This window comes from Trachymyrmex cornetzi, unplaced genomic scaffold (genome assembly GCF_001594075.2).
Source record: "Trachymyrmex cornetzi isolate Tcor2-1 unplaced genomic scaffold, Tcor1.1 scaffold646, whole genome shotgun sequence".
Classification (NCBI taxonomy): domain Eukaryota; kingdom Metazoa; phylum Arthropoda; class Insecta; order Hymenoptera; family Formicidae; genus Trachymyrmex; species Trachymyrmex cornetzi.
The window spans coordinates 703399-717796 of NW_017299966.1; the positions used below are offsets into that span (position 1 = coordinate 703399).

The following is a 14398-nucleotide window of genomic DNA, read 5'->3' on the forward strand; positions in this document are numbered from 1 at the left end:
ATTATTTGCTCTGAAATATATATTTAATTATACGAACGAGAAGTCGACGTCTATTATATCCATGCCATCTTCCATCAAATTCTTACAAATATGGAGATAAAATCATCTATACTTTCGATTCATATTTATGCAATCAATCACCATTCCACAACTATTATCATCGATTAAATCATTTTCAAAGATAAAATCAAAATATTTGATCGCTCGACAATCAGCTTTTGATTTCTTTCAAACAACAATCTTATCTACAATAAATAACACTAAAGAATATAATATACGGATTAAAGTGTCAAATGATACTAATCGTAAGTTTGTGATTTCTTATGTAGGGAAAATAGCGTAAATATAAATTTGGTAATATATATATATATGTATACATATATCTGGTCAAACTGTGTGTGTGTGTGTGTGTGTGTGGATCCGCTTATTAATATTCATAACAACAAAATTGGAATCGTTTGCTTTTTATTATTTGCCATGGTATCGTGATCATATCAAATTATTGAAATAGAAACTATGCCACAGTCTCATACAAAATATCTTCCTAAGATGTCAATATAGAGACATAATTGCAGCTGCTTAGAAACTCATCCTTGTAAAGTGCGCGAAATTTATTTTTGCTGCATGTATTAGTGTTTATGGTCAAAATAAATCAACCAAGATTATAGATATAACATAATGAAATGACTTTTGTAATAGAATTAGAGAAATAAGAGCACTATGACGTTTCTTTTCTCAAGTGTATAATAGCTATTGAATTCTAGCGCGCAATATAAATGCGACTCACTGCATTTAGTTTAATTACCAATAAAATTAGACGTTCATAAAGCTATATTTGGTTATGAAAAGAAGGGTATTATGTATCATACTGTGTCTGATGTTATCGTGTCAAGATCATATATCATAAAATACACTGTTAGAAATGTAACCACGAGCTTCCTTTACATGTAAATGAAGCTGGTGGTTATGAACGAAATTAAAAATAATGAATGATTTAACTGAAAATTAAGTTACAGTAGTTATTTAAATGTAATGAACGTGTACATTAAATTTATAATATTTAATGTACTTTTCATAAAATTTTATAAAAAGTACATTAAATTTCATAAATTTTCATGAAAAATACATTAAATTTCATGTACATGTACACAAATATACTTTTCAGTTATAAATACATTAAATTTAATGTAATGTCATGAAATTAAGTTCAAATCGTGTAACTTAAAAGTATATTAAATTTCATGACATTTTTAACAGTGTAGAGCAAATCGCTGTCAACGATCACAAGCATAATAATTATTCGCAATAATAGATACAAGTGATACGAGAAGTCACATAGATATCGATATGAACAAATTAACATTCACAGTACAAAAATGAAGTAAAAGAAAATCAAAATCAAAAGAGATGAAGTAGAGAGTAGGAAACTGCGAAAACCTAGAAAAAGTTAAATAAAGCCAGCGATTATTTATCAATTAGAATTATTTATTCAAAAGATATTTTAATTATTTGGCTTTAAACTACAATAATTAACATTCATGTATTATAAATTATAATATAAACTATAATTTTAAACAGAAAAATGAAATCTTTACAATTTGGAATTACCCGCTGCTACATGAGACAATGTCGAATCCATTTTGTTTTCTTAATATCTTTTGAATAAAGATTTCCATAATTGATAAATAAGCATCGACTTTATTTAAATTTTCCTTTAAGTATTCGCAAATTTCCCTACTCTGCCCTACATCAAAATCATTAAAAACATGCAATGGTATTTACCATAAACAGTGTATGCGTTCTATACATAATCATGTATAGTGTGGCATTAAACGTATATTGATCTATCATGCATAACTGAATGTGAAAAATGAAATAGAGATGTGTACTCTAATATACTGCAATAGTTCATTCGTATTTACCTCGTTTTGTAATTCCCCCACTTCCTTCTACATAAAAATAAAAAATGTGTTTATACACTACACTGTATATAAATAATTGATATCTTTCAAGTAGCACTATGTTTTTTTATTATAAATTAAGAATTTTCATTCTTAAATTTTCATATGAAAAAAAATATTTCCATATGCAGAATAATCCCATGTCATATCTGAAGAATTTAACGGAGGTTAAATCCGATTGAAAAGTACTATGCTTCAAAAATTTGTAACGGTAAATTATTATGACTTTGATTACGAAGATACACGTGTATAATGTGTTGGAAATATTCTTATCAGTAACTGGTATTTCAATACAAGGTTGAATCTTCAATAGAATGTACACGTAGGAAAACCTGTTATGTTTCGCATGAGATGAGATACTTATCTAAAGGAGAATAACGCGATATGCGTGCACCCACAAATAAATATATCTTGATATCATAGTGAATGTGCACTTCTGTAACCTTCCACAATCTCTACATTTCCTTTCCATCTTCGTACATTTCATTTTCGGTCCCGGTTCCATACTCAAACATGTAAGTAGGCTAGTAGTGCATCTCTATTATTATCATCCTGGTATGAAATGTGACACAGAAAAAAAACAAGCATTAGCGGATGGTCATGTCTAATTTATCCGGTGCTAACTAAACATTGTTTCGCTCAAATTATCGCCCAGTCAGCTATCGTATTAACGCTTCAACATTATTTCTTTCAGTAAGTGTTTTTTCAAATTTCTCGTTGATGGTATAAGAATAAATTCTCTAATAAGTCACTGTAAAATATAATAAAAATAAATGTGTGAAATAGTTTTGAGACAAATTAATTATTTATTCTGTTAGATGTCACGCAATCATCTAATAATGAATATCTTTTCTTATTATAATATTTATACTTCTCATAAAATATTGATGCACACTCGTTCTGCATTCCATTTCAGAGAAAATTGCACATGGCACACATTAGCTGAATTAAAGCCTTGCGGACGTTAAATTGTATTTTGCTATAGGGAAATTAATATATTTATCTTTTAGTTTGGAACGCGGGCTATGCACGGTTAGATAACGCGTCTTGATATATACATTTCACACATATATGTTTGTGTGTGTGTGTATTCTCTCAATTAAAATTGACATCATAAAAATTACATAAAAAAATTTTTATATAACTCCCACTAAGAATATCGCGATAATATAAATACAAATTTAGCAAAATTTTATGAAAAGTTTTTTGGCATTTCGGCCATTGAAATTGCGATTTGATTGCGGTCACCGCATTTAATTAGTGCTGATAGGATTATATGATTCAACGGCACAATCTATCTCGTAGATCGTTTCGCTAAAAAATAAAACATCACTCACATTCACATCTGATCCATTTTTTAACAGAAATTAGTTATTTTTTAATTAGAAAATGATAATTAAATGTCAACATTAAAGCTATTACCGCACTAAAAATGTCAACCAAATATATGAGTTTAATCAAATATACACAGCATACTAATAAAAACTTGTTGGCTCACAATTATTGTCATAATGTGCAGATAATCTCGGGATAATGAATTAAAATAAATATATCAGACCAAAGGAATATCAAATAATCGAGCTAAAAACAAGAGGATAATAAACTTAAATTGCGCCATTAAAATTATATCAAGTCATACGATACTTAATAAGATTTAGAAAGTCTGGTGAATGATCACGTTGACACATATAACATAAAAAATATGGTAATCAAATAATAATATAAGGTTGTATAATTTACCTATTGACATCAAGGATTGACACAGCATCCTCACTAATAAGTGGTGAAACGTAACTATCGTATCAATATCAGATTTGCATGATAATAGTTGGATATAATTCTATATAATTTAAAAGATTATACCACATTGTGCATTTGATCTTTTTATGCTTCACTTATTTTTAGTTAGAGACTTGACATAAATTCTTTTTTGTTTCTCAATGCGAAATATTGGTTTCAAGATCAGTGTCATATATTTACATATAGTATTTAATTTTTCAAATAAGTATTATAAGGTTGGAATATTTATTACCGAGTCCATTGTTGATCATGGGTAGAAAATACATGTAAAATAAGATATTATTATTAGCCTTGTATATAAAGTAGATAGTTACATACAAGCATACCTTTTTATAAATGCTCCGATAATTTTTAGAATTACGTAAATTGAAAGAAAAGTAAATATTAATTTGTTCTAAGGGCTGTTATTTGTAATGTGTCATTTATAAAATTATTGACGCGTGTATAAGTTAAAATTAATGTCATTAAAATTAGATATCATTAATCATACTATATAATTATAATAAAAGTAGAACACTACCTTTCCATATTATTAAAAGATTGTATTAAACTCTGACATAAAGTGCTTATAAATTTCTCATAAAAAAGAAAAACAATCCTTATTAAACTAATAATTATACACTGATATTATAATGCTACGTATGAAACATACGTAAATTTAATTATTAATTATTTATATTATTAATGGTCGATTAGATTAGGAAAAAATAACATTTTAATACTGTTGCCTCGTAATGTACGAAATATATGTTCATATATTTAATAGAACCATAATTCTATTATGCTAACTAAAAAGATTATACCCATAGCAGTAAACAGTTTCTTTATTATCACGAGTATGTGTTTAATTAGTAAAGCCACTTAACAGTATTATCACCTCGTAAATGAATTTTTTTGTCCCAGAAAACTCATTTGACAATCAAATGCGCTACTTAAAAATGCAAGCACATTAAATCACGATGACAATGTTAATTTATTTTATACGATATCTATTTAGATATTGCATAATATTTAAATGTGATACCCGGTATATAATAAAAATACAATAATTTTGTAATCTATAAAAGTAAATATAGACTTGAGATATTATCAATGTAGGTGTGTATACGTATGGTATATAAAAAAATTATGAGCTCATATAAATAAAAATTCTGTTCAAAGTATAGAAATATAAAAATATATATAGAAATACTCCCAATATGATAAAGTTAATACTTTGTTAGATATCTGTCAACTTTTAAGCGTTAAATTTAAAAATGGGAGACATTAAATGATTACAATTAATATAATAAGAGTACTTTAGTATTACTATCCTTCTCTCTCTATGCATAATAAACATTTTGTTTAACAATATAAATTACATTCGCAAATTAATTAAAAAGAATTTGTTTATAATTTAATATTTTAATTTGTACTTAATATTTTTAGTCACGTTTTCCTCTTTCACTTAATATTGGAATTCACTGGATCATCATACCTTTGAAATATAATATCAAAATAATATCAATGTAACGTCAGTAAGATAATATTTGCAAGATTAACATAATCATTTTGTATAACATACTATTTTATCAAATTTATTAAATATAATTCAGTTTTTCTCGCCTGGTCTGGTTGTCTGTAAAATTAATATTAATATTTTTAATTACATTAATATAAATTTGTATCAATTAACACGAAGAAACTTTCAGCGTGCCACCATCTCGTGGTAAATCCGCCAAACGTAAATACTGCTGGACGGTCTGTGCGCACGCACCAAGCCTTATCGATGAGAGTCGGCACGGTTCATGGATCGAACAAGGGGGGTGAAGAGGAAGAAACGGCGCCGAGCGTGTGGAAGCGGAGCGTGGTAGAGAAAAAGAGAGAGGAGACTCAGTGACTGGACTCTGGAGCGGGTCAGTCGGCTGGGAGCTGGATGATCAGCCTGTCTTGTGAACGGTTGTAAAACGTCACGTATGCCGTCTCTCTGGAGGCTGACGGATTCCCAGCAGATGTGCAGGTGTGACGAAAACACGACGACGATTCACTGACACGTCGTCGTGATAGCAAAGTGGGGAAGAATAGGTGAACGTGGGTGAGGAAGAGAGGATACAGCCAACCAAGCCCAAAGACGTTAAGAGGGAAACCTGATAAGATGTTTGGAAGAAAGGAAATCGAAACGCCGAAGGAAATAGACATTGATAAACCGTACTGGGATCAGAGCACTTACCGCGGAAGGGCATTGCACTTCTTGACAGTAACAAACCCGCTTAATGTCTTCGCCACGAGCCAGCAACTTGAACGCGCGCGTGATGTCGTCACGAAATACAGGTAGTCGTAGCTATAATTAGTTTTGCTTTTTTGCGCGTCCGCTCAGTTGGGACGCATAATCAACACGATGACGTCATATGTTTTACTACACACGTAGAGAACATGTGTTAGAATGGCATCTTGTTTATGCCTTGAGTTGGAGTTTCATTTGCCGCAGAATTCCTTATCGCATGTTCAACTTTATCGAAAAAAAAAATCGCAACGGACAATTCTAGCATAAGCCATATATCTTCAATTTACATGTTATAAATCATTTCTTACATATATTATATATTTTCACTTTTATATTAATGTAACGTATTTGTTTGTTTACTGTGTAAATATGTGTGAAATAACGATCATCTGTACGTAATCTTGATATTACCCCGTTGCAGACAGGGTGAGGTCCTAGAAAAACAAGGAATCACCGAAAACGAATTATGGAGATGCAAATATCTTTACGATAGCGCCTACCACCCTGATACCGGGGAGAAAATGCTGTTAATAGGCCGTATGAGCGCGCAAGTTCCCATGAATATGATGATAACCGGCTGTATGATGACATTTTACAAGTACGTAATCGAAATTATCACACGAAGACTTATTACGATAATGCGATAACAACACTCAAATATTATGATTCTAAATGCCTCGTTAAGACACGTTAAAATAGTATTAGATATAATTGTACCTCTGTTGGAATAATGTTAGCATACAGTAATATAATTTTGATAATTATATCTTTCGACGAACGGTCAAAGTTTTAAACAGAAGCAAATAAATAAACAAAAGACTCAAATATATCTCGATCTCAAACAACATAGAATTTAGAATCATTCAAGAAACATTCAGGAAATTATCATTTAAGAAGTCGTTAAAGAGATTGCGGATTAAATCTACCTGTCTAATAGTTATATATAAGAATGCGTTATTATCGCGATGCGATTATTATCTTGTAGATCAACGCCGGCTGTAATTTTCTGGCAATGGGTCAATCAGTCATTCAATGCCATAGTAAATTATACGAACCGTAGTGGATCAAGTCCGATTCCAACGGAAACGTTAGCGCAGAGTTATATCGGCGCTACGGGAGGCGCCGTGATAACGGCATTGACTCTGAACCGTCTCGCTCAACGTGGACCACCGCTCGCAGGCCGATTAGTGCCACTGGCGGCAGTTGCGGCGGCTAATTGTGTGAATATCCCTCTTATGAGAGTCACTGAACTTCAAAATGGTATTGAATTACAAACCGAAGACGGGACGAAAGTCGGCCACAGTAAACGAGCAGCTAAACAGGCAATAGCAACCGTGACATTATCGCGAATACTTATGGCCTCTCCGAGTATGAGTAGGTTTCGTTGCATTTATTTTTTATAATATTTCATTAATCAAATTTCTAACCGAGTTTATCACCGATGAAAGCCAATTACGCCAATTAACGATAACATCATTTAACGATATGAAGTCTTTCTATATTTATATTATTATGGATATAAAATGGCAAATCATTCATGAACAAAAATTACATAAATACATATAATTATATTATTATCATATTGACTATTTAAATAGCTCTATATTTTTTTCTAAAAAAAACTTACATTTCTTCTTTAAAACAATCAATTGAAATCGATATAAATATCATATACGAAGATTCGACAATGGAGAGCATTTTATTTTATTGTTGCAGTATTGGCGCCAATAGTAATGAATTACCTAGATCGAAGACAGCTGTTACGTAATGCGAAATGGGCTGCCGGACCAATTCAAGTTTTAATTTGCGGAGTGTGTCTCACTTTTGCAACGCCGCTTTGCTGTGCTCTCTTCGCACAGCGCGTCCCTATTTCAATAAATCAACTGGAGCCTGATATACGAGAGAAAGTACGATTGCATGATACTAATCTGGAGACTGTATATTACAATAAGGGCCTTTAAACGACGTGACAAAAATCACACAGTTCTTGAATTTTTATCATTCCAAGAACACAGCCTATTATTGAAACTCAGGTATATACATTCCCGAACCGAACATTCGAAAGCATATATTATCATAAACTTCCAACGATTCATAAGTGATTCGTTCTTGTTGATACTTATACTTCCATAAATATAAATGTCCATGTGTTGATCATGAGATAAAAATTTGCAAAAACTCTATTATATCGGGATGTCTAGTCAAATCTTGAAAAAAAAAAGAATTATTAAAAATTCCTTAATCTTCCTTGTTCAAACTTTCATATAAAATTTTTTTTTTTAATTCTTTACACAGAAATTTTTTGAATTATGATAAAATATTTTAATGTTCTCTCTCGAATAAAAAATCTTTGAGACTTTCTAGATTTTTAAACTTCTTAGATATAACACCCTGCTTATGATTTAGAAACGAGTCTCTTAGCCTGAATATACGTCCAAATGCATACATATCTCCCGTTTTTCAGCCTATGTATAACGAATATCTTAGAATTTAAGAGACATCTAAATGTTTTTCCTTGTTGAATGAGAAAGGGTAACGAAGACAATAAAATTCAAAGTTGAGTGTTTGAAACGAGAATTTATTATATATCTTAACCCATAATTGCATTTTAACTGAGACATCTAGTTTAAGAATTGTGATGGCTATTCAAAACAAGCACATTACATGGTGCCGATTTTTTACCGCCAACATGTTGTACACGAGGTGGTGGTTTAATTTTACGACCGGCTGTACCAGTTTTGCGGTGCCATAAACCGCTCCTCGGCCGATTTCCCAATTCTCGATTTTTCTGTGCGCTACCAATTGGAGTAGAACTGTATTCGATATTCGATAATCGACCAACCGTAGCCATACACGACTCATGAAGACTAAATAGTTTCTTACTAGGCATCTGTACTACCACACGATCTTCCTCTCGCTTTATTAGTGTTCCGACGGTACCCGCAGAGTGAATTAGAAACCCACCCAATCCCGGATATTTTTCTACACAATGAACGAGAGTTCCCATGGGTAAAGCACCAAGAGGATAGGCATCTCCCTCTGAAGGTCTCACGGGATTACGCGGTATACCTCGATGAGTACGTAATATGTCGCCCGGTTTCATGTTTTCCGTAGCTAAAATATATTTCAGTTCACGATTGGTACCGATCAACGCGACAAAACTCGTTCTACAACCATCCTTAAAGACCTCTAGGACTTTTTCTTCCTTTGGCGGTTCGTTTAGGTCCTCAGGTCCATCCCTGATCCACTTGATCCAATGATACTTGTGCTTTATGCCACCCCCGATACCATTGGCTACTACTCTGCCTGTTTCATAAAAGCGATTCATTCTTTTTTATTTTCACTCATTTAATAGTGGTTAATTTAGCTTCAAATATAAGATGCTTCAACACAAAATATATTCGTGATTTGAAAAAAATATTTATCTTAACCGATAGTATCGATATTGAATGGAAATTAATTTTAATTCAAAAATTATCTTTTCTAACATAGAAATTGTCTATCATATGAGTGATAGACAATCTATTATTATAAAGCAAATCAATAAAAATTATATATACACATGTATTTTGATATAATGTTCGTAACATATAATATATATTAAATCTCTTTTTCAATGAGAAATAAATCGCGCGTAATCTGAACCGATACGTAAGTTATCTGTATTATCTACCAATAGTTTTCTACTTTCGCCAGTAGAGGTCAGACCTCTCGAGAATAGTAACAATCTATGCACGGTATATGACACGCGATATTGAGTTTTATCCCCATTAGTTTGTAAAGAACTTATTAGTAAAGATAAGATACATTTCAAAAAGGAAAGCTGATACTGGAGTAACGATATTATCTCACGTACCTGTCACAGGATCTCTGCCTGCTAGATTCGTAACTTTCAAAGGCTTCACCGTGTATTTATCTTCGAAATGGACGATTCTTCGAAAGGCCGAGCCTGAGCCCGCTTTTGGTAGCTGTATTAGTTTCCATTTATACCTTCTTGATACCTGAGACAACACCGAAACTGTCAAACCGACGAAATTAGGTACTTGTTGACCGAAAACACGACGTGTCAATGTCGCAGCAGACATCTTGAAACGGATGAACCATTGAGTTTAAAAGTGGTGCCATCTTCGCAAACGCAGCTCTTGCCGTAATTCTGACCGATATCCCTTCATCGTTGGAAAGTAAGGTAGGTGTTTTTTAATAAAATCAAGCGTAAACGACTATAAGCTTCAAGAATAGTCAAAAGAGTTCACCGCTGATGTGAAGTTTATATACATATATTTATAAAGCACTGTATAATTATGCTTTTTTGGAAAAAATTAATACATATTTTCATATACATATACATTCAATCAAATCGGATAAACAGGAACACTAACACTGTAGAATGCATATCTTTAACTGCAATTTTATTGAGAAAAAGAACGGATATTAATTTTACAAATTAAACAATTGATAGAAAATATTAATTTTTTTATATTTAATGAATTGCGAAGGATTAATATTAATCTCCAAAAATATTTAAAAATATACAATTAAAAAAATAATTACTATATTTGTATTTTTACAAAAAATTTTCTGCGTTAATTTTTAATAGATAAATAAATTTAGTAATTGTTGCAAAAAATACTCGATTAAATTTTGTTAGAATTGTTTGTCGTATCTTCGAAAACACGTTACGTAAAGTCGTACGATCAAAAACCATGTCTACGTAACTACGGCTCTAATAATGAGGCTAAAGTTCAGTCGCGCGAACGCGCACAGATATAACGTGCCAATTAGTCGACATTCCTTAAGATTTTCGCCACGCAAAACGATAACAAATAAACGGTAAAATAATGTGTGCCGCGCGTTATTACATCGGCGAAAGCCCGAAAGCCGCGCGACATCCGCGGCGACTGGCGAACGCGCACGAGGTCCCACATAAAGGAAGGAAGGAACGAACGAACGAACGAACGAACGAACGAACGGCGTAGAGGGGAACGCTTAATTGGCCCGGGGTAATTATTTTATTAAGTGAGAAGATGGCGGATGGAATGCTAAGAGAGAGCACGCTGGTGCGGTCTGCCGACTAGGGGACGCCGACGGAAACGGCTCAGGGGGCGGACGAGAAGAAGGGGTGAAAGTGAGGGGGGTGGCGGGGGGGTCGGATCGCGCGACGGCAGCGCAGGGTGAGCGTGACTGTGTGGAGAACGTTTAAATACCTACGTACCCACCGACGATTGTACTCCGTCAGAGCGGTAGTTTTCCGTGTAGGTGAAACGCGGCCGCAACTCTCGGTCGTGTACGTATGTATGCATGCATGTATGTACATGCCTCACGTGCACGCGCAATTCTCACCGTCACGCACGTTCATGCGCTTGCCGTCGTTCCCTTGTCTCCCTCTGTCTTGCCGCGAGAGAGAAAGGCGAGAGCGAGGGCGAGGGCGAGGGCGAGGGAAGAAGCCACGAGATAAAGGAGGATGGCGTACGGTTTTGCGCGCGCGTTCAGCGTCTCCGTCTCCGCTCCGTCTCCGCGTTGGTCGTGAAGGAGGAACATCTATTACTCGGTACATAGACCGGAAGGGGGGTCGAAGGAAGTGGAGGTTGGAATCGTCCAGGGAGGGGTGCGGGCAAGAGTAGTCGAGCGGCAAATTGTCCGCCATCTTACCCACCTTATACCTTATCTCACACCCTCGCTCGTAACCACCCTTATCCGCCCCTTCCTCCGCTATGCTTTCCTCCAACCAGACCCTCTCACCCTACACACACCGTTCTCCCCCCTCCTTGCCCCGCTTAGCCTACCTCCTCTTCATCGTGTGGTCCTCTCTCTCTCTCTCTCTCTCTTTCTTCTCCTCCTCTTTCCTTTACCTCTTCCGCCCTCCTCGCCCGCCCTTTCCCTCGACAGCCCCCGTTACGCCACCGCCTCCAAAGCTTTAGATTACCTACCCCCTTATAAGCGCTCGTGTTGCCCATTTATTACCACGACTCCCGTGACTACCACGACCGAAAGACCAACCGCCCCCACTTCCTTCCCCGCACGCTCCCTTTCATCCTTCACCATTTTCCACCGTTCATCCCTTCTTCTTGCCTCCTTCTTACCACCTTCGACGCGTATCGCCCGCGTATTTCCTTCGTTTCTTCATTCTGTTCTTAAGCACCACCGCGATCCTTATTAACGCTTTAACGCTACCATTACATAACTACGCGTGCCCGCTCCCCGACTCGAGCTCGAATAACACGATTAGTCGAGTTTACAGAGAATTACTCATACTAGGAACTATGTCTCTCTCTCTCTCTCTCTGTAGCGCATCGCTGCGCTCTCTATTCGTCTAGATTTAACAACGATCGAGTGACTCCCGAAACAAGCGCCAGTTTACTAATCAACACTCTCCTATTGTATTTATGTCTTACTAAGATCACAACTAACATGCCAACTTTATTGTACTTTGTTTTCAGAATCTTCTTCTTAATCTTTCTTTATCTTAATCGTACCTTTTTATTTTTCATTATTCGCACTTTCCCCTATCGTTCCTCGATACCTGTCTTCCAACATTTTTTCCTATCTATTTCTTCTCGTTTTCCAATATTGTCCTGCAGTCTTCATTATTTTACGAATTATACGTAATAAAGATACATCTGTTTGAAACGTAACACTATCTACTTTTCAACTGCGAATAATATTAATCATGTTTGCAGAGAATTATGAATACGAGAGCCGCGATTGTTCGGGGTGTACTGTTATTCTGTATTTGCTTAAAATTTAGAACATACGGTTTTCTAAAGAAATGCGTTATACTCATAATGCTCACGTTGTTCTCGCATTGTCAACAAGTTCGGCCCTATATATATATATATATATATATATATATATATATATATATATATATATATATATCCCTATATATTTTTTTTTAAAAAATTCTTTATTTCCTGTTTTTTAAAATTTTATTCTATGATTAATTTTCACTTAGTTTTCAACCACACCCGACATTTCCTTTGTTTCATGCTATTCCCGAGCACCTTATTATCTTCAACGCTTACTATTATACGAGTATATAACTACGCTCGCGGTTTACGGCGAGAGATTCAACACGATTAAGCGAGTTTACGACGAATTACGTGTATTAGAGCTACATGTCCCTTTAAAGTGATTATCATTTCTATTCGTTTAGAGGCACGAACTATCGAGCCTTCGCCGTAATGGAAAAAAAACTGCAAAGCGATATTAAGAGGTCACGCTTTGGAGGTAGGTATAAATTCTTCGTTAAACTAACTCCTGAAAATTTGGTCCTTCCATTTCCTCGTATATTTAACACTAAATGTGTTAGATTCTGTGCTTTACGTGCTTAATATGAAAATCGCATACGCGCAATGTAAACAGATGAAATGGGACAACGCAATGAGAATTAGATGGCTACATTTAGCGCTAAATGTACGTTTAAAATTCAAATGTGTTGTATATTTCTGACGCAACTCGCGCTAAAGTTAAAGCTCGTATATTTATTTTTCAACGTGCGATAATTAACTTCCATATGCTTGCATTACGAAAAGTCACGGTATTGTTTACAACGTGAACAGCACTTATTTTTCACGACGCGTGCTATTTAAAATAACATACTAAATTGTGTATTTTCTAAAGAGCTAAAAATTGCAATTGCGCTATAAGACAATATTTTATATAAAAGATACAAAAAAATGTCGTGCATACGATAATGATTTACATTTTATGCAAAAATATAACGTATTGATCACAAGTAGCGGTGTTTAACGCGTACGACGCGGCATAGTTTTAACGCGGGGTTTTCGCTCGGTGAAAAATAGTCTTGACATTAGATACACGAGAAAAGTTCGAAGAGGCGAGAAAAAGCCCGAAGGAAAAAAACCGAGGATGGTGGTCGATGAAACGTTTCCGCAGGGACGAGTTGGAATGAACCGCGCGTGGAAAGCTGCTGCGGGGGAGGAGCAACGAGCGAAAGAAGAAGCGAGAACGATGGAAAAAAGTGGGCCCGCGCGAAACTACAGGAACAGGAGAGAGAAAGAGAGAAAGAAAGGGAGGTAAAAAGACAGATAGAGAAAGAGCGAGCCGAAAAGTACGACGCAGGGATAGCATTTCGCGTTATAAAGTTTTCCGGGTAACCGCAGGAAAGGGGAAGACCATAGAAGGATGGTAGAAAGGACGACGCGGACGGCGGATGCACGACGAAAGACGAAGAGAAAGGGGCGAGAGAGGAAAGCGGTTTCGGTTGACGGCCGGTTGCTTCGGCCCTGTTCTCGTTCGTTTCCTCTCAATTCGTCGGCCAGCGGCACCGAAAGCGGAGAGAAATCTACACACGAAGAATGGGAGAACGGGAGAACGGGAGAATGGAGTCGCAGGATGACGCGAGAGTCGGCGG

The 14398-nt window shown here is 35.1% G+C and overlaps 2 protein-coding genes across 2 annotated transcripts; one reads left to right on the forward strand and one right to left on the reverse strand.

Annotated features, from left to right (window-relative positions):
* The first annotated feature begins 5547 nt into the window (after positions 1 to 5547).
* Positions 5548 to 8208, forward strand: Sfxn1-3 (Sideroflexin-1-3). The gene is made up of 4 exons (XM_018516793.1): positions 5548 to 6071; positions 6446 to 6622; positions 7010 to 7398; positions 7741 to 8208. Exons 1-4 carry the CDS (start codon positions 5896 to 5898, stop codon positions 7983 to 7985), a joined length of 987 nt encoding a protein of 328 aa, XP_018372295.1. The 5' UTR covers positions 5548 to 5895; the 3' UTR covers positions 7986 to 8208.
* A 130-nt stretch (positions 8209 to 8338) lies between these two features.
* Positions 8339 to 10111, reverse strand: mRpL2 (mitochondrial ribosomal protein L2). The gene is made up of 2 exons (XM_018516794.1): positions 9881 to 10111; positions 8339 to 9330 (listed from the first exon to the last, which is right to left on the reverse strand). The coding sequence occupies exons 1-2, from the start codon at positions 10107 to 10109 to the stop codon at positions 8651 to 8653; spliced, it is 909 nt and encodes a 302-aa protein (XP_018372296.1). The 5' UTR covers positions 10110 to 10111; the 3' UTR covers positions 8339 to 8650.
* Between the last annotated feature and the right edge of the window lie 4287 nt (positions 10112 to 14398).